The 25,454-nt window shown below is 42.1% G+C and overlaps 1 protein-coding gene across 7 annotated transcripts in view; it reads right to left on the minus strand.

The window, feature by feature from the left end:
• Positions 1-25,454, minus strand: part of GARRE1 (granule associated Rac and RHOG effector 1) — a 112,802-nt gene that overhangs the window by 22,242 nt on the left and 65,106 nt on the right. For all 7 annotated transcript variants that reach the window (XM_064274075.1, XM_064274073.1, XM_064274076.1 and 4 more), the window contains 6 exons: positions 14,052-14,255; positions 8,284-8,424; positions 7,804-7,899; positions 7,521-7,682; positions 6,439-6,597; positions 4,025-4,122 (listed from right to left, as the gene is read on the minus strand). In XM_064274075.1, coding sequence (XP_064130145.1) covers positions 4,025-4,122; positions 6,439-6,597; positions 7,521-7,682; positions 7,804-7,899; positions 8,284-8,424; positions 14,052-14,255 — 860 coding nt within the window. The remainder of the gene's footprint in view (positions 1-4,024; positions 4,123-6,438; positions 6,598-7,520; positions 7,683-7,803; positions 7,900-8,283; positions 8,425-14,051; positions 14,256-25,454) is intronic.

The following is a 25,454-nucleotide window of genomic DNA, read 5'->3' on the forward strand; positions in this document are numbered from 1 at the left end:
TGCCTTCCTCTCCTATCATCATGGAAGATGCACCTGCTCTTGCCACAGGCTGACTCTCCACTTGAGCACTGGATGCCATATACCCTCTTGCCTTCCCAAGGACCTCAACTCATGTCATCACTCCACCTTTTCTTGCTTGGGGTATTCCCTTTGGCAAAAAAAATCAGCCTCACCAAACATCCTCTTGGTCCCATATTTGCCTCCAGATACTGCCCTACATCAGTGAAACACACGGTCTCCTTTTCTTCTTTACTTCCAGTTCTCCTCTCTCTCCACTCCAGCCAGGGTTTCACCCCCATAACTCCACTAAAACAGCTTTTATCACACAACTTAGATCTTGCCAAATACTATGGTCAATTACCTGTCCTTACCTGACTGGATCTCCTTGCAACATTTTGCAGTATTTCCTTCCCCCTGGAAACACTGTCGTCTTTAGCTGTGGTGACCCCACCCTTGCTTGATTATCCTCCAACCTGACCAGCAGTTCCTTCTTGGATCTCCTCTATATGCTGGGGTGCTCCAGGCCTCTGTCCTCTCTCCTAGAGTACTGCATCTGCTCCTGTGGCTTTACAGACCACCCTTACACTGAAGACTCTCAGATTTCATTCGCCATCTTAGACTTATCTCCTAAGGTCCAGTCTTGTATGTCCACCTCTATACTTTACATCTCTCTTTGCACACATAATAGACATTTCAAAAGGTAATCTGGTCAACACGATTTTTTTTTTTCTCATCATTTGCTTATCTCTATTGATGGTATAATTTAACAACAACAACAAGGAACATTTAATTGGAGGTCCTTGTAAACAGAAGCATTACTGTAGACTAGCCACACAATTTTTGGCATAGACTCTATTTTAGAAAAAGAAATGAGTATCAGATTAACATTTTTGGAAAATGTTACAATCAACTATGTTATGAATTCTGACTCTTGAGGATGGGCCTCATCTCTCATTTTCTCCTGAAATCAATACACAGAAAATGAAGCTAAAAAAATAGGATTGGTTAGCTGAGTGAAGAAAATCAGCAAAGGCACTGTGACAGGCCAAAAGCAAAGCCCTGAAGAGAAAGTTGCTTTCATGTAAGTAGTAAAACTAACACACGCATGCAATTTATGAATTGTTTCAACGTTCTGTTGAACAGTAAGACTCCCACTGATGGACCATATTCAGTTTGTGGACTACAACTAAAACATTTTTAGGCAGCCCAACACAAAAGTTCTGAGTTGGGAGTGAATTCCTACCTTTAGGAATGGATTTCCCATTTGGGCAGGCTCTCAAGAAGAGCAGATAACATCAGTCTCCTGGATTCCCCCCTCCTCCCTGCCAAAAACCACTCTGATTCCTTCAGACTTTCCCCATCAGCAAGCAACATCACAAAAGGTCCATTTCATTGTCCAAAGCCTACCCCCAAAACCTACAACTCACGCCTGTTTTCTAGTTCCCTCACATCCTACATCCAATCCATCAGCAAATCCTGACAGCCCTTCTTTCAAAGCACATTGTGCATCTAAGCACTTCTCACCACCTCTCTTATTACCATCCTAGTCCAGGAAACCGTCACCTCCTTTATCTCAAGGACCAACCTCCTACCTGATCTCTTTTTCTCCACTCCTGCCTGTCCAAAGCCCATCCCCCACAGGGCAGCCAAAGTGAGCTTTCTATAACGCAAATCAGATCACATCACGGCCCTGCTGAAAATCTTCTAATGGTGTTCCATGGTGCTTGAAATAAAATCTAAACCCCTCACCACAGCCCTCAAGGTCCTCAGTGACCTGACCCCTCCTGCCTCTCTGGCCACACCTCTCTTCACTGCCACCTCCATTGGTCCGGTCCCAGTCATGGGGCCTTCTCTTCTCTCTTTCCCCGAATATGCTGCGTTTTGCTCCCGTCTCAGGACCTTTGTTCTTGCCGCTCCCTTTGCCTGGACTGCTCTTCCTCAAGATCTTGGGATGGCCAGCTGCTTCTCACTGCTCAGGTCTCCCCTCAAAGGACATCTCCACCAAGAGGGCTTTTCTAAGAGAACTGTCTGAGCAGATATCAGCTGTCAGTTCTTGGGCCCTCTGGAAGTTAAATGGTGAAATCAACATGTGCAAAGCCACCCTAATGACTCAGCAGCACTCCCCAACATGACTTTGGCTTGAGAAGAAATAAACCTGTAAGGATGGAAGCTGGCAGGCTTCAGATGCACAGAAAAAAGCAAACGGTAAGGCAAGTTCAGACAGTGCTCTATCAGACCCTGAACTCCTAGAAGAGGGTCTTGGCCACTGAACTTGGCATTGCTCTGGTCCCAGTGGCCAAATTACCTCGCACTGTGCACCTGCCTCTCTCAGCCTGAAATCATGATTATCAGGTCACATGCCCTCCACTTGCTCCAACTCTATGCTCCAAACACTTCTGGCTGTGATTTGGCTTGCCACTTAACATCTTCCCACTAGACGAGCATTTGCTGGCCATGCAGAAAAGAGCACTACAGCTCCTGCTGATAATAATTTCTCTTTCTGAAAATCAATAAATGGGCATTTTTATTTTATTTGTCTTGAGGGCTGATCAACAAATGCCCTTCAGAGACTAAACTCATTCTGTTGACAGATTACCAAGACTTGCTTAGAACTCTCCACCAGTTTTTAGATTAAAACCCGAGTCCCTCAAAGGCCCTGTGTGTCCTGGCTTCTGTGATGTGCCCTCTTCATCATCAAGTATACTGACAGCGATGCCAGCTCACTCCTCAGGCTTTTGCACTTGCTGTTCCTTTTCCCTGGCATGCCTTCCCCATCTGCTCTCTGCACGGCTGGCTCCTCTCCAAGTCTAGGTCACAACCTCAGAGACCTTCCTGACTGGCCTCCCCATCTAAAAGAGCCTCCCCCCTCCATCTCTACCCTCCACTGTATGATGTCACCCTTCTCTGACTTTCTTCATTGCACTGGTCAGTGTTTGCACTTATCTCTTATGTTTATTACCTGTCGTCTCCCCTTCCCCACCACAAAATCAGCTCTATGAGGGACAGGGTCATTCTCTGTCATATTCCCAGTTAAATTCCCAGAGTCCAGAACAGTGTCTGACACATAGTAGGTACTCAGTAAATATTTGTTAAAAGAAAGAATGGATGGATGGCTTACATATGACACTTTAAAAATGCCATTAAAAACCTGTATCTTTAGTAGCATGACATTTCATGTAACACGGTAAGTTTTTAACTTGCTTTACTAAAAATTTCTTTTTTAAAGTAGTGTAAAGCAACCACTTCTGTTTGAGTTTTTCTCAACAAACATATATTTTGTGATTTAAAAGAAACAAACCACCCCTAAAACTTTGAATCCTTGTACCAAAAGCAGCCAGCAGAGGGAGCTCTCCAAAGAATCAATTACAAAGGAAACCAACCTTATTGGGAGAACTGGGAGTCAACTCTAAGTGTTAATTAACATTTCAGTACCAGCTGTTAGTATTCACCCAGCTATCCAAAAGTTCAGAGTGTTTTCTTCAGAATGAGAATTCTGGTTAAGTTTAATATTTTTCAGTAAGAACCTGAATCGCAAAAAGAAATTAAGAATTCAGGAACACAAAAACCTTACAGCAAAGTGAGCTTTTAATTTATGAAGATGTGTATAAATTACTGTTCATTTCAGGAAATGGTATCCCATTTCAACAATCAACTTTAAACTTTGGGGAGGGGCGGGGGGACTCAGAAGAGAGGTTTCGGAACACAAAGTGAACTGCCAACTCTTATGTGATAAATCAACAAGCTCTAAACACTTCTTGGCAGAATCTACTACTGTATCCTTATATTTTAAAAAGGAGCAATGGCTTAAATACAGCTCATATGCGTTCCCCAGCTACTTTAGTCCACATAAGGTACCAAAAATTATAACACAGGTCACTAACATGCCACCGCTAGCCATAAGCCCACACATAGGACAAGACCCACCATGGCAGCTAGCACACAGTTGGTTTAAACAAAGGAAGCATTCTAAAGAAATGCAAATTTCAATCAGTTTAGGCTTGCATTAATTTAAGAGTCACATTACCACGTGGATGGGACTTGAACCACGATTCTGGAACCTTCTAAACTGATCTGAGGAGCATAGGCTTCTTTATTTTCAATCTGCGCCGTGTCAACCACTACCTGAGAGAGAAACAAAAGCAACAACCAGATTTCAGAGAGGAAAATGGATCAGATGCAAATGTAATACATAAGCCTATTTGTGCTGCGTGTTTCTGGCAAGAACGATCCTCCGTCAACATAACTACGCGGAGGCCAGTCAGAAGCCCAGATGAAGACAATGGTGCAAGTAATAAAGATGACTGACTATAACAATACTTCAACAAAAACTAAATTCTAGGTATGAGATTTACCGAATTTGGCAAGCATTTTTTCCAAACTATAAATATGTGAATTAGGAACTAACTTGTGTCCTTTATCTTAGTATTTTTCACCCTATCCATATAAACCTGGGGCCCTGTGGTGCAGTGGTTAAGGGCCTGGCTGCTAACGGGAAGGTGGCGGTTTGAACCCACCAGCCACTACACGGGAAGGAGATGTGGCAGTGTGCTTCCCTAAAGATTTACAGCCTTGGAAACTTACAGGGTCACTATGAAGCAGAACCGACTGGACGGCAACGGTTTGAGTTCGTGTTTTAGGCATATAAATGAGGTAAAAACGTCATTAATAATCAAATCAGTGCTTCAGAAAGCCCATTTGTAATGACTGAACACAAGTGAGAAGTAGATGTTTTTTCTTTTTTTTTTAGATTGTTTTATCCTCAACCATCAATAAAACCAGAACTACATGAGGACTGATGAAGAACCAACCATTCTTGACATGATTTCCTCTTACTCGGAGGGGAGTCTTTAGTATTACACAGAGGATGTAGCATCTTACATAATCTAAAGAGTTTGACAAAGTAATGCATATATTTTTAAATAAAAGAATTTTAAGAAAATAATCATAAAATATTTTAAAAAGAAATCAGTAACATTTCAGAAGGGGTAAAGCTATGCATGATTTCAAATCCAGCCTCTCATGGAACACATTTCCACTGCTATAAACAGAGTTCTCACAGCTGGTCTGCAAGGCCCTTCAGAGAAAACTTCCTGTCCAAGGGATAGCCATTGTTGGACCAGGCAGGTGTTTCCTCTCTCCTCCCTTCCCCAGAACCATAATCTAAAGGTTCTTTGTCACTCACACACAAAGGTTCCTGCAATCAAGGGGCAGGGAATTAGGAAGAACTTTCTGCTCCCAGAAAAACATGGGACCTTTTTTTTTTTAAAACCTATGTTTTCTCAGAACAGCCTGTGTCCTACTTTATTTTACACATGCCTATCCAGAGTACTCACTGCCATGGTTCTCCTACTTTCAGCTAAATGGTCTTTGGGAATATGGCCCAATCTAAAGACAGTGGACTCTTCAGTGGGGGTGTCTGGTCCATTCCTTCTCTTGAGCGGTCCGATACCAAGAAACAGATCCTAAAGGAAACCTAACTCACCACAGCTGACAGACCCTCATCTAGCCCTTCACATGACAGCCCCACCCTGAGCTGGGCTACCTGAGCCCTCAGGCGCATGAAACAAAAGGGCAGCACCCTCCCAACAGCAATTTTCATGAATAAAACAGGAATTAAACTAAGAAACAGTCCTTGATTTCTTAATTTCTAATTAGTTTTCTCTAACCTCTGCTGTATATTTTCAAAAAGTAGTAGTTTAATTCTAAAAAGTCAGATCAAGCATGTAAGATTATATGGATCAAAGGTGCCAAACAAAACACCAAATGATTTCAGATGCTGACCTCCTGACCCCACCCAACTTTGGCAAGTTTTTTCAGTCTCTCTCAAAGGTGCAAGAAACCAAACCATTATTTTTGTGTTGATGTTCTTATTTTACCGCTGAGGAGAGAAACAGAGAGCTGAGCTACAAGGTGACTGTGGATGGAGCACTGCTTACACTAGCGTAATCAGAGGAGGCCTGCCTGAGGAGGTGACATTTGAGCTGACACCAGAAATAATGAGACGTAGCAAGCCATGTGAAGATCAGAGAGAAGCGTGTTCCCAGGTAAAGAAGCACCAAGTGCAAAGGCCTGAGACAGGAACATGCTTGGCAGGTTTGAGGAACAGAAAGATAGCCACTGTAGCTATGGGGCAGTCAGGTCAGGCCATGCAGGGCTCTATCAGACCATTACTAACGTAAATGTCCTTAAAATGAGGAAGGTCTACACACCATTTTACAACTGGGTCCCCTGCAAATATATATTATCGATCTACGAAAGGAAAAAAATGCCTTTTTAACGCTACTCTTTCTTTAGGTTTTCTATCTGGTCTAAACTCTGGAGCACAGAAGAACTTCTTAATTACTCAGTGTTTTCACACATAGGCACGCACCCACATCCTCACACGCCTGAGAAGTCTCTCTCTGCTCTTTCTTTTTTCCACCACACACATGCACTCACCAGTCCAGCCTGGCCAAATAGCAGCTGCACAGCAGTCTTGCAGGCACCCCGCCATGTGGATGGGCAAACCTGGTTCAGCACGTCCGTCACAGGAAAATCGTCCCTGGGTGTGATTCCGTTGTAGCAGCCTGCTTCCTTGATCAGCTGTAACATCGTATGCTACAGATGGGTAAGAAGAGAGTTCATCATACACGTGGCAAAGCAAAAGCCACGCCAGGTTCTAAAATTGTAGAAATGTGTTTGCAGGTACGCAATCATCCTCAAAAAAAAAAAGGTGTTTTAAGTACACCCAAATCGTGTTATTTTAATTTCTTAAGTAATTTTCATCAGTCACACTCAGATTTTCTCAACCCTGTAGAGTGAGTGGGTAGATATGGATACACGGGCATTAATACGTATGTTTAATTTCTGTACTAGCACAAAACAGCATTATTTAGGAATTTACTGATGCAAATTAGTTCAGGAATTCTGAATTCCTCTAAATAAGGTAACAAACTAATCTGGCAAAAGTGAATGCCAATCAAAACCTCAACTTTACTGTGGATGACCAAGTTGCTAGGTACGCAGGCTTTGGAAACAGACTCCATAAACTCAAATTCTACTGTTTTCTAGCTGTGTGAGCTGGGGTCTCACTTCCCCTGTGTCAAATGGGGAAAAAAGACATCACCCACCTCATACGTGAGCATTACATGAGACAATGCATGTGAAGTACTGGTCACAATGCCCAGCACACATGATGCTCCATAAATGTCCGTTATTATTGCGACAAGATCTCTCCTCATATTTAATGTGGGCAAGTCCACTGAGAAACATTAATCATAAACAATATTTCATATAGTACTTTCAAAACTCTCTATGTCAAACATTTAAAAAGTTACGAATAAAACCAGCTTGGCAAATGTCCCATTAAAAAAATCTCACTAGTGCTTTTAGATACCAGTTTTCTGAGGAAGGTCAGTACCTCCTGCCTCGACCTCACTTTTTGTTTTTAAATCTGTATTCTTTACAAGTCCACTGTTTCTCTTTAAGAACTCTATTTTCAAAGTTCACACTTGGGTTGGTGCAACCCCACAGAAAGCTACCGTCTTAAGTTTCAGGTTGTCGGCGGCCGACTCGTTAAAGGAGACCCCCTTCAGGAAGTGCGATCCTATCTGCACAGGGACGGTGGGGAGCTCACACTGCATGGGCTGTGGGGGCGTCTGCCTCCGCCCTGTCTGCTGGGCTTCCACTTCGCTGCAGCAGCCCTGCAAAAGGGTAGGACATCAGAGGTGCAGTAACCCACAATTAGTTCATCTATCAAAACACTTGGTTCACGCGAGACTGGCGGACCACCACTCCAGAGAGCAACCAGAAATAAAAGCGTACCTGTAAACTTGCTTCAATCGCCTTTGGATTCAAGTGGAAGCCAGCTTTCATTGCGTATTCACAGTGACCTAAGCTTTCCAGAGCTATTTTATATGCCTGCAAAGAAATTGTTTTCAAGAATTAAGATTATATAGCAAATTATAACTAAGTCCAATGAAAACAGAAATTTAAAATTTCTATAGTTATTAAGGAACCCTGGTGATGCTGTGGTTAAGTGCTCAGTTGCTAACTGAAAAGGTCAGCAGTTTGAATCCACCAGGCACTCCTTGGAAACCCTATGGGACAGTTCTATTCTGGCCTATAGGGTCACTACAAACTGGAATCAACTCCACAGCAATATTTTTTTTTTTTATAGTTATTAAAAAACTTCAGGCAAATTATTATTTTATCATCCTTTCCACTTGGTTAAATATGGCAAATTTAACACCCACCCTCTTCTCCATTCCTCGAATATGAATATGCTAGTTCTCAAAAACTTACTTGCAAAGCACTATCAATTTTGATGTTCAGTTCTTTTAGCTGGTGATCAGGAATTGCTGCACTCTGAGAACAGAAGAGCTGTTGAACTTCAATTCCCGCGAGGCAGCCATCACACCCTCTTTCTCTTAGTCTTGATGTTGCCTGTAACATAGATAGTGACTGGTAGGTATAAGGATGCTACAGTTACTAGCGAAAGTTGAAAAACTAAAATAAAGCAAGAAACCATCTAAGCATTAGCTATAAGCCAGGAGTTCTGGATTGTTGGTATTATAAAACAAGGAGCCCAGAATACTGAAAGCCCTTAGTAACCACTCTGGGAAGAAAGCAAACTTAGTTTAGCATTACCCTATTGTAGAAACCCTGGAAAAAAAGTACATACATTTTTAATTGCCCTACTTTAAAAAAGACCACCTAGGATATTGGTTTCTAGATTTAAAAAAAAGAAGGAATGTATACAGTTGGGTTCTCCTAAACACTGAACTAAAAAGCCACACCAATATAGAACAGAAGAAAACACACACTGGAATATTAAAGGAAAAACAGAAATTTAGAAATCTGCATAGAAAAATTAAATGCTTATTGTCTGGTCATTAAATACGCTTATGAAGATTGCCAAAGCAAGACAAAACAAGGAGGGAAGCAATTGGTGTCATACGATGACGAAAGGTAACAGGCATATGTGCATATGGGCCAGGACTAGATGAGAACACAGGAAGAATGTGTATCTGATTTAGCGGATAGGTGGAAGGGCTCAAGATGAACTGCCTTTCAAGTTTTTATTTCTATTTTTATTGCAATAATATTTGTGCAACAGATAACATTTTTTAACAATTAATTTTTATTCTTCTAGGCCAGTATCAGAGTTGCAATATTTAGCAAAATTGCAGGACTACAGGAAATGCTAACTAGCTGCTGTAAGACAGTGAAATCCTTAAGCTATGATTTCATAAATTATATATGAATACAACTGCAACCGTTCCCTGGACCTGAAAGTCTGACTCACTCTAAGACTATCAGTCAAATATTTAGCCCACAGGTGTTGTGTTAAAAAAAAAAAAAAAAAAGAAACAGTTGTGTTAGGTGCCACCAAATGCCCAGTGGAGCACAAAACCTAATCCTGCTCTCCTGGACCTGACAGCTTCATGGGGCAAAAAGGTAAGCAAATAAAACACAGAAATAAAAATGGAGAAAAGCACACTGAGGAAAACAGAGCGCTGTAACAGCAAGCACCCTAGGCACTGAAAAATAGCATTTAGGCCAAGAGTTAAAGGAGGAATGGGCAGTCAATGGAAGTGTGTAAAGCAGGGGTCACAAAAGGCAGATCCCTAGCACGTGCCAAGGATCCAGGGCAGCAAACAATGTGATACATTCAGGAAACTGGAGCCCAGCGAGCGAGGGTGTGAGTGGCCACAGGATGACAAGTGAGGTGGGAGCCAGGCTACATGGCAGGTCGTGGTGAAGGGCCCACACTTTACCCTAAGGCAATGGGGAGCAATATCGTCCAATTTTAAATGGAGGGAACAGGAGGAAGGCAAGACAAAGAAGGGAGAAGGGAGGCCAGCTGGTGGGCTGCTGCTGTCCAGGGGTGAAGTAATGATTGCCTGAACAAAGGCAGTGATAGTGGATATGGAGGGGGGGGTCAGATTTGGGATAATATTTTAGGGGTAAGACTTGCAGGGGTTTCTTATGGCCTAGACGTAGGTGTGACGGAGAGGCTGGTAGCTAAACCCTAGGTTTCTCGTATGAACGACCCAGGGTGGGATGGCATGGGGAAGACTTGAGGAGGAACAGTTAAGCCAGAACCACGTGGGAGAGCTAAGGTAGGCAGCAGCTGAACACAGGTGCCTAGAGCCCCAGAAGTGGGCTGGTCATGCACACTTGAGGCTCCCCAGAACATGGTGGTTTTTAAAGCCCTGAGACCCCCTAGGGAGGAGGACACCTGGAATAGAATCTTGAGAAACTCACATTCCTAAGTTGTGTTGAGGAGAAAAAGCCAGCAAAGTAAATGAAGAAAGGGTAGCTTCGGAAGTAGAGGGTAACTAAGGCGGCCTTGTTCTTAGATGTCACAAGGAGAGTATTTGCAAGGGAAAGAGTAGCCCATGTTGCTGTGAGCTGCTGAATGGAGTCAAAAGGGTTCCCTGGATTTGGCAACACAGAAAACCGAAAAACCAAACCCAGTGCCATCAAGTCGATTGTGACTCATAGCGACCTTATATGACAGAGTAGAACTGCCCCATGGAGTTTCCAAGGAGCACCTAGTGGTCAGCAGCCGTAGCACTTAACCACTACGCCACCAGGACAACACAGAAGGCACCAATAATCTTGGCAAGAAAAATCACCTTCTTGTGCAAAGCCGTAAGCTAGATTTCAGTGAGCTGAATGATGCCATTTATATAAAGTTTCAAATCATGCAAAATAATACTTCATAGTATTTATGGATACATTGCATATATACTAAAACATACAAACATACGTAAGAGTCACAAACTCCAAATTCAAAGTAGAGGGTATCTCTAGAGCAGAAGAGATGTGGATAAGACAGTGGCAAAGTAGAAAGGGGATTCAACTGCATTTGTTATGTTTTATTCTCTTAAAAGTAAAAGGCATGCTGGAGGTCAGAGACTAAAGCAACAGAGACACTCTCTTTCACTGGTCTTGAAGAAACAAGCCATCACAAATTCAACAACAATGAGGAAATGAATTCTACTGACAACCAGTAAGCCTGGAGGAAGGTCCCGAGCTCCAGATGAGAACGCAGCCCCAGGTGACACTTTGACTGTATACAGGCTCACGAGACCAGCAGAAGATCCATCTAAGCAGGCCGCGCCTGGGCTTCTGACCCATAGATGTTGCTGGTGTTAGCTGCTGTCGAGTCCACCATGTGCTGCAGCGTAGAACTGCTTCATAGGGTTTTCTTGGCTGTAATCTTTACGAAAGCAGTTTGCCAGACTTTTCTTCCATGGAACAGCTGTGTGAGTCTGAATCACCAGCCTTTGGATCAGCAGCCGATCGCAAACCACGCGCACCACCCAGCCTCCTTTGACCTACACAAGCTGTTATATGATAAATGTATGATATTTGAAAAAAATTTTAAATTAAATTAAAAAATAAAAGGTGTGAAGCAAATATGGCAAAATGTTAAGATTCATATGACAAAGCTAAAAAGAAGATATATGATAGAGGTGGGTGGGGGGCATTTTTTCATTTGCGTGAAGTATTTCATAGTATTTTTTTAGAACGGACAGAAGGTGAGAAAAAAGTAGACATCTCTTCCAAGAGGTTAGCTGTGAACAAGAGCAGCGAAACAGGGCAGGGCAGGAAGAATTTTTCTGTCTGGAAGCATGTTTGTGGGCCAGTAGAACAAAATGAGGATGAGGGAAAGAAAACACAGGGTCCCACCAGAGGAACTGGGTTCTTGAAAATGGGGCAAGGTTGGGTGTGGGGTAAGCCCTGGACAGAGGAGTGGGTACCCCTCTGCTAGAATGAAGAGGCAAGAAGAGAAGATGGGTCTGAGGGAGAGGGCCTGTCATTTTGGTGATGTGAAGATGAGGGGCTTTGGTAGGGGAGTGTATTTTCTTAGTGTAGTGCAGGGCAGGGTCACTAGCTGAAGCAAAGGGAGTGAAAGGAGAGTAGAAGGGCCTGGAGAGGCAGAAGTGGGTGGAGAAAAGGTCAAGGCAGGGAGGCCAGGGGACCACGAGAGGCCTAGTGTCGAGCGTGTTCTCAATGTGGAAGCTGACAGCAGGTGGAATGGAGAGGAAGACTGTGAGCCAGGTATCAAGACCTTATGAGTGCAGGGTGAATGCTCATGAGGCTGAGGCACAGCAGACAAGACGACACAGTGGGTGTAAAGCCAAATGGCAAGAACATAGGTCGGGACCCCACTGCCCAGTCACCTGCAGTGAAGCCAACAGGTCCCTCTCCCCACATACCGTTTCCTATTAGGTATTTCAGAACTACTCTGATAAACACCAAGAAAATGTAAGGAAAGTCTCCAACATGAAAGAGAGGCCAAAACAAACAAGCCAACAGGAAAAAGTAATCCAAAGGAAACATGGCAAATGGCATAAAACTGAAAAAATAAGAAAATGAAAGAGGATACAATGTTACATGTGAAAAAATCATGTTTAAAAAGTTTGATTAAAGGGCATTTCTAAAGCATGAAATGAAATGCTCTGCCAATTATAGAATAATTCAAACTAGACATTATACAACAAATCAATATACTATTCCTTTATAATTAAATTATCTTTTACTTTGTAAAGTGGAGCTAATAAGACCTAGTTACAGTCTGCAGTTGGAAAGACAAAGGGGTATTACAATGCCTATACAAAACTCGTTGTCATGACTACAAGAGAAGTCTCCTTAAGAGACACTTTTTTGTTTAAGAGGTGTTTTTGACTGGCTTATATTCAAGTTTAAATTCTTCTGGTTGTGGGAAAGAACAGACTCCCATATCGGGGTGACTAGCAAAGGAGACTCCTATCTGTTACAGACTCAATTGTGTCTCCCTAAAAATGTTTTGTTAATCCTAACCCCTATGCCTATGGTTATAATCCCATTTGGCAATGGGCTGTCTTTGTTATATTAATGTGACAGGATTAGTGTAGGGTGTGTTTTAAGCCAATCCCTTCTGAGATATAAAACAGATTAAACACGCCAGCAGAGAGAGAGAGAGAGATGGGAGAAGAGAGATGACAAGCTACATGAACACTGCCCAGGAACAGAAACTCAGAAGAGACCAGGACCTTCTTTCAGCCCCGACAGAGAAAAAAAGCCTTTCCCCACAGCCTGCACCCTATTTGCAGACTTCTAGCCTCCTGAACTGCGAGAAAATAAATTTGTTTGTTAAAGCCATCTACTTCTGGTATTTCTGTTATAGTAGCACTAGATAACGAAGACACTACCCTCGGCTGGAATCCCGCACCAGCGTGGCTCAGGGAAATTCTTGTGGCCCACCATCCTGGCAGGCCCCCTCGGTTAGAAGACCGTGTGGGAAAGCAGAAGTGAGCCCAAGAGGAGAGCCTTCACTGATGAATATGTACACTTGGTCCCCATGGATAACACACCTCCCATCTCTGCTCTCCAGGCCATACCATCCCACACTAATACTACCTCCACCTACTAATGAAGTCAATCTCGTAGTAGGTTTCTTGCTGATAGCTGGATTTTATAAAAATATCTGCTGTTCTGGGAAATACCAGGTCTTTCAAAAGATGAAAGATTTTATGAAGTCAAAGTAATGCTGGAGAAGTAAGTGCTCAAATCCCATGCAAGGCAAGGTGTAGGCAGAGTCAAACCAACTAAAAATCTTAAGGAAGAAAAGAGCTCCAGAGACAAGGAGCACTTCTGAAGGGAATGGTGTGGCTGCTGAAAAGCAGACAGAACTCAACACTCACGGAGCCTTACACAGGGCAACTGGAGCTCTGGGGCCGGCCTCTTCCGGGAAGCTCTCTTGCACCACTCCCGTTCAGAGGCAGAGCTTCCTCTGGGCTCCAGCACGCCTCCTTCAGGGCTCCTTCGACCCTGTTTCTGTAAGCCCTTTCTCCAGTAGGCTATGAGTAGAGGCTGTCACCCAGCGCCTGGTGTATGCCTGACACAAAGTGGGCACTGCACAAACTCATTTACTGTCAAATGAATGAAGAAGCTAATGATAACTGTTTAAAACATAAGTGTCTAAATAAAATGACTCTTGAAAATCAACAGAAAAAGGTACTCTGGAGTGTCTCCTGTTTGAACACAGGGCACAATCACCCTAAAGCCAAGGTTACCTCAGCAGCCCCCTGCCAGGATCGCACGGCTTCCTCCAGTTCTGGTGTGTGGCTCATGCCAGGTAAGCCACTGCCACTGTTCTTTTTTTCTGGCACAACAACTTCGGCAAAGCAAGAGTGGGCCACTGGCTGGACCTTCTGTAATGCCTGGGTCAAAAACTGGAAATGGACTTGCACCACTGTCAAGAAACATCGTCCCAACACCTGTGAAAACAAAAGAGCCAAGGATTTTTAGGTTGCAGGTTCCTGCTGGATTAGTGAAATAAATTCTCAACCATCATTGTATCATCATCTCATATCATATACAACATTAACTAACTGGAAATTCAAAATCATATAAAATTAAAAAGCTACCACACTTTAGAAGGACCTGTCTTTGTTCTTAGGTTTGGTCCTGGTTGCCTGATGCCTAGAAGTCAAAATGTTTCAAACAACAGCAATATCAAATATTCAAATGAGCCTTGCAACTTCCCACCACGCGTCCTCCACTCCGGTTCTCCACATCCCTCCTCTGTAACAAGGTTACACCACGCCTTGTTGTCTTTGAGCTCCTGCTGAACCAAGCAATCCAAAATTCCAATTATGTCCACACGGTATTCACAGGGCAGAGTAAAAGCCAAGTTACTAAAAGTCTGAAAGGTCAGTTTGACTCTAAGAAGACATTCCATTAGAAATAGAATCTAAAGATACTGGTTGTTTTAGTGAGATCATTACTAACGTAGTTATTAACATAGTTGCATGTCATATTTCCAGTCTTATAAAACAGTTGACAGACCAGTTTTCTAGGAGTCACAAAATTCTTGTAGAAAGACTTAAACCATTTTTGAATTACCGACATATTGGACAACTCTAGTTGTCGGTACATCAGAAACCCACTCACCTGGTCCATTATTAGTAGTCAGCTGGGTGACAGAATAGTCCGTTGAACTAGAGAACTCATTTTAACAAATACTATGTGGCGCAGTGGTTAAGAGCTTGGCTGCTAACCAAAAGGTTGGCAGTTCGAATCCATCAGCTGCTCCTTGGAAGCTCTACGGGGCAGTTCTACTCTGTCCTATAGGGTTGGAATCGACTTGACAGCAATGGGTTTTTTTTGTTTGGTTTTATGTATAATACCATAAAAAAACTTTTTTTTTTCAGGTGTACAATTTATTGATATCAGTGACATTACTTACATTGTGTAACTATCACTCATAATGGTTGCCCAAATTCCTTCCCATCACCATAAACAAACACTCACTGAACAAAAACTCCCCTTTCCCCCTTCCCTCCCACCCCTGGTAACCACTAATAAACTTTGGTCTCTATACATTTGCTTATTCTTGTCATTTCACATGAGTAAGATCATACAATATTTGTCTTTTTGTGATTGATTTTTTTCAGTCAACATAAGGTTTTTGAGGCTCTTCTATGTTGTAGTGTAGATCAGGAATTCATTTCTCCTCATGGCTGAGTAGTAGTCTATTGTATATATGTATCACATTTTGTTTATCCATTCATCTGTTGATGGACACTTAGCTTGTTTACAGAGAGTTTTCAAAGCTATGACTTTTCAGAAGGATATTGCCAGGCCTCTCTTCCAAGCCACCTCTCAGTAGACATGAACTGCCAACTTTTCGATTAGTAGCCGAGCACTTAACCATTTCTCACACCCAGGGACTCCTACCTCATATATATATATATTTTTTAATAATTTTTATTGAGCTTTAAGTGAACGTTTACAAATCAAGTCAGACTGTCACATATAAGCTTATACACACCTTACTCCATACTCCCACTTACTCTCCCCCTAATGAGTCAGGCCTTCCAGTCTCTCCTTTCGTGACAATTTTGCCAGTTTCTAACCCTCTCTACCCTGCCATCTCCCCTCCAGACCGGAGATGCCAACACAGTCTCAAGTGTCCACCTGATACAAGTAGCTCACTCTTCATCAGCATCTAATACCATAAAAATTTTAATTTAAGATACGAATGTGCATTCACCTGCCAACCTTCTGGCATCAGCTACGGCTGTTCTCTGACATTGTTGTTTCCCCTTTTCTTTCTTTCTTAACCTCAGCCACAGTGTTTTAATTTCCTATTTCCCTTTCTTTAAGTACAGCAAGAACTTGTCACTTGCAAAGCAACTAGAGCAGATACTTTCCAGATTATTCACATTTTCCCCTTATCTTTTACAGTTGTTTTGCCCACATTAAATTTGACAATAACAACAAAAAACTTTTTGCAACTCTTTTATCATGTTCCATAACATTCAAATTCTTTTTCGTGGAAAGTATTTTATATTTCTTTCACTTACACAGTAGATTACTTACTCACCAAAAAATTTATTTATTGAATTTACAATGTATTCAACTGGTAGAAACAAATCTGAGAGGGCCCACTTGCAAGCCAGCATTCTGCACTGCCTTGGGGAGGTGGGAAGGTTGGGGAACTGTTTCTACTGCCTTTACAAGGAATGTCTTAGGCTGCGTTCTCCAGACAAGCAAAACCAGTGAAGCGTATGTTATATGTATACAGAGAGATTTATCTCAAGGAAATAGCTCATGTGATTGTAGAGGCTGGCAAGTTGCCAGTCTGTGGGTCAGGCATCTTCTGACTCACGTGGCTGCAGAGGCTGACGAACCAAAGGTTGGCTGGTCAGTCGGCAGACCTCTGGTTCACAGGCTGTGGAGTCTGATGAACCCCAAGATTGGCAGGTAAGACAGCAGCCTGCCGGTTCACAGGCTACAGAGGCTGATGAACCCAAGAATCAGCAGGGAAGTTGCTCACTCAAGTCCTAAGAACTGGAGGTGAGATGATGACAAGCTGGATGCAGGATCCAGAGCAAGGGCCTTGCTGGTGGCAGGCCACACTTCCAAGAAAACCCCCTTTCACCTGATTGGTTGCTCATGACAGATGTCATCATGTTGTTGATTACATCATTACATAACTGCCAAACCACTGAGAATCATGGGCCAGCCAAGTTGACATAAAACCTTAACCATCATAAGAAACTAAATCCAACCCCAGTGTCTGCCCTCCAGCCCAGTCCTATCCCTTGGAGCAGCCCAAAATAAGGCTCAAGCTGGGTAAGAACCTCCCAGCACACATGCCAAGCACTGCCCTCAACCATGTACCCTCTCCATTCTCACTGGTCAGAGCTCTGCTTCCTGAAGAAATAGGGGCAGCCAGTTCCCAACATTCCCACTTACTCCCTCTGAATTTTTTTTTGCCCTGTGGAAACCACCAGGACAAACAAAATCTGCAAAAATCTCACACCAAAGTACCCTCCCTCTATAGCAAACAACCAGAATCAAAGGCTGAACCCCCATCCAAGCCTCCTGGGGTTTCCACTCACACCTCCTTCAAAGCTCCTCCCCACAGATGATCTGCGGTAGACTGGTCAGGGTGAGGGACACGGAAGTAGTAGACCTTGAAACCTAGTTAGAGACATATGATATGAATAAAGAGCATTATTTATTATTGTACACGATAACAACAGTCAGCTATAATTGAGCACTCAGAATGTACTTGATTCTATGCTAAGGATTTCACATGGTTTATCTCATTTAATCCTAGGAACAACCCAATGAGGCCATTCCCATTTTACAGACGGTAAGACTGAGGTACAGAGAAGTTATGAAACTCTGCCAAGAGCTAGATATAGCAGAGTAGTCACTTGACTTGCATGTCTATGCCCTTAGCTAGTGTCTCCCATTGCCTTCAAAAGGCTCTAAATAGCCGGAATTAGCTGTGGGCACAGAGACCAGGCACATGACTGAAATTCAACCTTAACTGACTTAGTTCAGAACGAGGGTGTCTTGAATCTTTTCACAATGCAACAAAGAGAGGAGCAGAGCAAGGTCCTCAGGGACAAAAATTCTTCCTCCTTCCCCTTCCTCAGCATCCTAGCCAGCTACGGGGGGGGGGGAGGGGGAAGTGGAGATGCAATGCACCATCTGTTCTCCTTCACATGCAAGTGAGAAAACTCAAACCAACGGATATAGAGAGTCAGGTGCTGCCAGGACAATGCATAGTAAAGGACAGGTGGAAAGGAAAAGGCTCTCTGAGGAAATGACCAAGGGAAAAGAGGTACCCCACCCCCTTCTAAAAGGGAAAACGCTTGGAAAGGGCTCTGAAGGCCTGATGCAGGGCCCCCAGTTCCAGGATAAAACATTCCTCTGACAATTCCAATCTGGATTGCATGCCCAGGAGGGGGGCTGGGATGCTCCTCTGGCTGTGGAGTGATGGAATAGTGAAAGGGGGAGGATGCTGCTACAGGAATAAGTGGGAGAAGAGATGCTGGAAGGCTTTAAAAGGCAGACATTCAGTATGTAGTCTCCTCCATTTATTAGAGGTTTAACCTTGGATGAGTCATTTCACTTCTCTAAGTTTCTTCCATATAAATAAGGAATGATGAGAACAAGAGCTCAGCTACCGTGAACCTCCCTCCTCCTACTCATGACTCATGGAGCATCAACCCAAATTATGGTTGTGATAAAACATCTGTGTTGTAAAGAAGTCAGTAAAAGCCAATCAAACCAATGGATACCCTGGACCTTGGAAATAGATGTTTCACAGAATAACTGCTCTAAAAATTTATCTAAAGTAACATATACAAAAACACCACCTTCTCCTGAGAGAGGACAGAGCTCAACCTCTAGGTGCCCCCTCTATCCACTTTTTCTGTACATTATCTCACGTCTTTCTTAGACCAGCTCCCCTCCTGTAAGAGATCCTATTCTCCTTGACCCAGGGATGGACCAGTCCTTGGAGTGTTCCTGAGAGATCTGGATGGAAATATAGACTCTAAGTTATGGATTTGGAAGTGTGTGGACCCAGGGCTGTGGGCAGTTATTTTCTCCTTCACACAGACCACAGCATTCAGTAAAGTTGTAGAATAGATGTGGCAAGTTGGACAATGGATGAGTGGGGTGGTCAAAGACAGTTCCAGTTTTACCTACAACTACCATTACCGAGTACTGGTTACCATTACTGAGCACTTAACCCACGCCCAACACTTTACATGTGGTGAGGCAACCCTGTGGGGTGAGAGCAAGTTACCCCATTTGGCAGATGATGAAGCTGTTAATGTACTGCAGTAGGGATCTGAAGCCAGGTCTGTTTGACTACAAAAGCCGTTTTCCTAACCACCAGGCTGCTAGCTCTGCCTCCTAATGACAAGATCCAGGATGTGGCCACAATAGTGGGTGAATTTTAAGAGGAAAAGAAGGAACCCTGTGTGGAAACCCGTACAGTATCAGGCTTTGGTATGGGAAGAAAGACTGAAAGGCAGGGCTCTTTCTCTGACAGTGGAAAAAAGACTGGAGGGTGGCCTGTGGCACTCCTGCATGGCACGAGTCTCAAAGTGGGGTGATGTCACAGCAGAGAGCAGCTGTTAAGATTAGCTAGAAGCACCAATGCTAAACAAGGAGGAAACATACAGACTTGGGAAAAAAAGCAGCTTCTCTACCTCTTGACAACTTCCACATCCACAAATGTCCAGTCCTTTGGCACGTCAGATTTAAGAGTTAAGAAAACAAACTGATTTCAACTTACCCTTAGCATTTTGTATTCTAATAAATAAACTTATTTGCACCAATCCATCCCAAGTTGATGGCAATGACAGGCCATTATCAGAGGTGAAGAGACCTTTACATAAAGAGAAATTTTTGGTGTGACTTAAATTCCTGATAAAGGCCCAATTCCTGAATACAGACAGTGACCTTGCCCACTGGTACAGGTGCAGTTTGGATTACAGAGAACCATCAGGGATCTACTGAAAGGGAACCCTGTGTTCAGAGAAACCCTAATGGTGGAGGAAAAGGGTATATCTGCACCTTCCCATTCCCTTGTATGTGTATCACAACTGCTGTTAAGGGTGTTGCGTTCATGAATATAATCAGGATACATTTTATTTCTGATGATTTTTACATTTTATTCAGACTGTAACACATTTTAACATCAGGTCACTGTATTTTGAGCTCCCAAAGACCATCCTTTCTACAATACCGTAACGCTGAAGTTCAACCTACAATTCAACTCTACCTTTCTAAGAATGGAAACCCTGGTGGAGTAGTGGTTAAGAGCTACAGCTACTAACCAAAAGGTCAGTGGTTTGAATCCACCAGGTGCTCCTCAGAAACTGTATGGGGCAGTTCCACTCTGTCCTACAGGATCGCTATCAGTCGGAATCGACTCGATGGCAACGGGTTTGTTTTCACTAGAATACTTCAAAACTTAGTTTTAGTTATTTCACTTCTAGCGCCCAATCCAAGGCCTGACCTTGTCCTCAACACCTGCATGTGGTTGAAATTATGGGGTAATTACAGGGTGCCCAAGTCCATCCCATCTCCCAGCACACCTTGTGATTTTTCACGTCAATAATTCTTCACTAAGTTCATTGTTCTGCTCACCTTTACTCAACAGTTTATCTTTCTCACCACCTTGCAGACTGACGAACAAGTAAAATGGTCATATATACCATATTACCAGGGATTCTAGCATTTATTTCTAATCAGTTTAAAGTGAAAATGAAGGAATCCAAATTGGCTACTTTTAACAGAAATTCCCAAGTCATTCAATCATTCTTTTCCCTTCAACACTTACTTACACCTTAAACAACATGACAGGCCTCTTCTGTTTTTAGGGTCATTCCAGAGTAGTTACATAATGATCTAGCCAACAGACTAGCATATGATACAAAGACCTAAGTGTGGCTCCAGGGAAATAAAGAATGGAGTGGAAAGTACTTCATGAAGATTACAGTATGAAAATGTAAAACTCACTGAAATATGTATAGTCTCACCTAAAAAGTGATTATAGTATTTAAATATTTTTAAAATAAAAACCAAACAACAAAAACCTCTTTGCAGTCAGCATTAACCTAAAGGGAAGAGTAGCTGCCACGCTATGTACAAGAGAAAGGCCTAGGAAAGGAAAACGCAAACAGAAAGAAAGCAAACACATGCCCAAGGGTCACTGAGCCAAAAGCAAATACTAATAATTTAGACAAGATTACGTTCTGGCCCTGGACACACTGCTTTACTGCCGGTGAAGATACCAGCAGAGATGGTTTCTCAGCTCCTACTTAACCGGCTAAGCACTGTGGTGCAAAAAAGCTTTCGTATCAGTAATACATATACATTGAAATAAATTACAAAAAAAAAAAATACAGATCAGAGAAACAAATAAATAGCAACAGAATATTACTAAATAGATATAACCACTGACTGCTTGCTTCCTATACAGACTATAAACGTCCTATAGATGTTTTTTTGCAAAACCTAGATCATGCTGTACATTGTTTCCCAAAATCAAATACATCAAAAATGTATTACCACAAGGACACACAGAGGAAATTTTACTTTTCAGCTGTGTTGCTATAAATCTTGACATAACAAGGACAATTACAAAACATCTAGGACATGATAAATTAAAAGGCTGCTCAAGGTAACTAAGCCACATTAATTACTGTAGACAAAAGACTACTTGAGAGTCATCGTTCCCATTCAAAATGCAAGTTTTCCTAAAGCAATCTTGAAGAAGAAGAATAAAGTAACAGGACTCACACTTCTTGATTTCAAAACATACTATAAAGCTATAGTAATTAAAACACCCTGGAAACCCTGGTGGCGTAGTGGTTAAGTGCTACGGCTGCTAACCAAAAGGTCGGCAGTTTGAATCCGCCAGGTGCTCCTTGGCAACTCTACAGGGCAGTTCTACTCTGTCCTATAGGGTTGCTATGAGTCAGAATCGACTGAGCGGCAGTGGGTTTGGTTTTGGTTTGGTACTGGTATAACGACAAACATATAGAACTGTGGACTAGAATTCAGAGTCTAGAAATAAATCCACACTTCTATGGTCAACTAATTTTCGACAACGGTGCTAAGTCCACTCACTTGGGAAAGAAGAGTCTCTTCATTAAGTGGCGCTGGATTTCCACATGCAGAAAAATGAAACAGGATCCCTGCCTCATGCTATACACAAAAACCAATTCAAAGTGTATCAAGGACCTAAGGGTGAAAACTAAAAACATAAAATTCTTAAAAGAAAATGTAAAGGCAAAGCTGTGGCACCTAATTTTTAGCAACGGGCTATCAGATACGACAAGAAAAGTGCTAAGCAGTGAGAGGTACGCAAGAGTGATAGGCAACAACAGTAAACACTATTACATACACAATCCTGCAACAACAGTAATAACAGACAATAATTACGAGTGGACATAGAGGCAGATATGTAGGCTGAACAGGTGTGGGATGGCGTATGGGAGTACACCCACGAGCATACACAGGTTTGGCAGTGGACATTTCTATATACATATTTTTATATACTACAAATATATCCATTATATAACAGAGCACACAGGGGGCCCAGTCATGAAAACTTCGGAGTTATAACCAAATACCTCACAGGACTGAATCACTGGACTTGAAGGCTTAGGACCATAGACTCGGGGGACATCTAGGTCAATTGGCATAACATAGTCCATAAAAACAATGTTCTACATCCTACCTTGGTAAGTAGCGACTGAAGTCTTAAAAGCTTGTGAGCGCCCATCTAAGATACAACTACTGGTCTCTTCCCATCCAGAGAAGAAAAGAATGAAGAAAACAAAGACTCAAGGAAACAATTAGTCCACTAGCCTAAAAAAAAAAAAAAAAAAAAAAAAGCCTGAGACTAGAAAAACTAGGTGGTGCCTGGCTGCCACTACCGACCACTCTGGCTGGGATCACAAAAGAAGGTCCTGGACAGAGTGGGAGAAAAATGTACAACGAAATTCAAATTCATAAAAAAGATAAGACTTAGGATAATTTAGATTACTGATTTTGACCTTTTATATTTTCTAATATGAGCATTTTAAGCTATACAAATTCCCTCTAGACACTGTTTTACTTGTATTCCACACACATTTTGATACGCCTTGCTTTTTCAATTTAAATCAAAACATATTCCAAAATCTTGTAATTTCATCTTTGAACCATGAATCATTTAAAATTGTACTTTTAAATTTCTAAATATTATGGAATTTTCCATATATCTATTTGGAAGACAGCTATCTACCTGGCCAACCGACTGGAAGAGATCCATATCTGTACCCATTCCAAAGAAAGGTGATACAACAAAATGTGGAAACTGTCAAGCAATATCATTAATATCACACCCAAGTAAAAATTTTGCTGAAGATCATTCAAAAGTGGTTGCAGCAGTACACTGACAGGGAACTGCCAGAAACTCAAGCCGGATTCAGGAGAGGACGTGGAACAAGGGATATCACTGAGGATGTCAGATGAATCATGGCTGAAGGCAGAGAATACCAGAAAGATGTTTATCTGTGTTTTGGTGACTATGCAAAGGCATTCAACTGTGTGGATCATAACAAATTATGGATAACACTGTGAAGAATGGAAATTACAGACACTTAATTGCGCTCATGAGGAAACTGTACATAGACCAAGAGACAATTGTTTGAACAGAAAAAGGGGAAAGGTGATACTGTGTGGTTTAAAGTCAAGAAAGGTGTGCATCAGGGTTGTATTCTCTCACTATACCTATACAATTTGTATGCTGAATAAATAATCCAAGAAACTGAACTATATGAAGAAGAAAGCGGCATCAGGATTGGAGGATGACTCCTTAACAAGCTGCAATATGCAGATGACACAACTTGCTTGCAGAAAGTGAAGAAAACTTGAAGCACTTACTGATGAAAATCAGACCACAGTCTTTAGTATGGATTACAACTCAACATAAAGAAAACAAATATCCTCACAACTGGACCAGTAAGCAACATCATGATATAAACGGAGAAGACTGAAGTTGTAAAGGATTTTATTTTACTTGGATCCACAATCAACACCTATGGAAGCAGCAGTCAGTAAATCAAATGACCATTGCATTGGGCAAATCTGCAGCAAAAGATCCCTTTAAAGTTTGAAAAAGTAAAGACGTCACTTTAAGGACTAAGGTGCACCTAACCTAAGCCAACATGTTTTCAATCACCTCATATGCATGTGAAAGTCAGACAATGAATAAAGAAGACCAATGAAGGATTGACGCCTTTGAATTATAGCGTTGGCAAAGAATATTGAATATTTTTTATGGACTGCCAGAAGAACCAAAACATCTGTCTTGGAAGAAGTACAGCTAGAATGCTCATTAGAAGCAAGGATGATGAGACTTTGTCTCACATACTTTAGACATGTTATCAGGAGGGACCAGTCCCTAGAGAAGGACATCATGATTGGTAAAGTTGAGGGGTCAGCACAAGAGGAAGACCCTCAATGAGACAGACTGACACAGTGGCTGCAACAATGGGCTCAAGCATAACAATGATTGTGAGAATGGTGCAAGGCTGGGCAGTGTTTCTTTCTGTTGTACATGGGGTCGTTACTAGAACCGATTCGACAGTACCTAACGACATCTGTCAGTGATTTCTAATTTAATTCTGCTAAGGTCAGAACAGTACATTTGTCATGATTTGAAACATTTTAAATTGAGAGAGACTAGTTTTATGGCCCAGCATGTGGTCTATCTTGGTGAATGCTCATAAGCACTTAAAAAGAATACGTATTCCTTTTTTAAAAAAAAAAAATTTACTGTGCTTTAAGTTAAAGTTTACAAATCAAGTCAATCTCCCATACAAAAAGTTATACACACCTTGCTATGTACTCCTAGCTGCTCTCCCCCTAATGAGACAGCACACTCCTCTCCCCCAACAGTATCCTCTGAGTCCATTCAACCAGCTCCTGTTTCCTCTTCCTTCTCACCTCGCTTCCAGACAGGAGTTGTTCACATAGTCTCATGTGTCTACTTTAGCCAAGAAGCTCACTCCTCACCAGTATCATTATCTGTCTTATAGTCCAGTCTAATCCCTGTCTGAAGAGCTGGCCTTGAGAATGGTTCCAGTCTTGGGCTAAACAAAGGGTCTGGGGATCATGACCTCCAGGGTCCCTCTAGTCTCAGTCAGACCATTAAGTCTGGTCTTTTTACAAGAATTTGAGGTCTGCATCCCACTGTTCCCCTGCTCCATCAGGGATTCTCAGAATAGGTATTCTTAACTGCTGAATGCAGCGCTTTAGGAGTAACTTAGGTCAAGTTGGTTGACAATGTTATTCAAGTCTTCTGAATCCTGGTTTTCTGTCTACTTGTTCTTGATAGTTACCAGAAGAGAAATATTGAACTCTCCAACCATAATTATTAATTTGTCTATTTCTCCTTTCAGTTTTGTCAATATTCGCTTTATGCATTTTGAAGCTCTGTGCATACACATATAGGATTGTTAAGTCTTCATAACGAATTGACTTTTTTTTTAATAATTTTTATTGTGCTTTAAGTGCAAGTTTACAAATCAAGTCAGTCTCTCACACTAAAACCCATATACACCTTGCTACACACTCCCAATTACTCTCCCCCTAATAAGACA

The sequence above is a fragment of the Loxodonta africana genome, chromosome 21 (genome assembly GCF_030014295.1).
Source record: "Loxodonta africana isolate mLoxAfr1 chromosome 21, mLoxAfr1.hap2, whole genome shotgun sequence".
NCBI classification, from domain to species: Eukaryota; Metazoa; Chordata; class Mammalia; order Proboscidea; family Elephantidae; genus Loxodonta; species Loxodonta africana.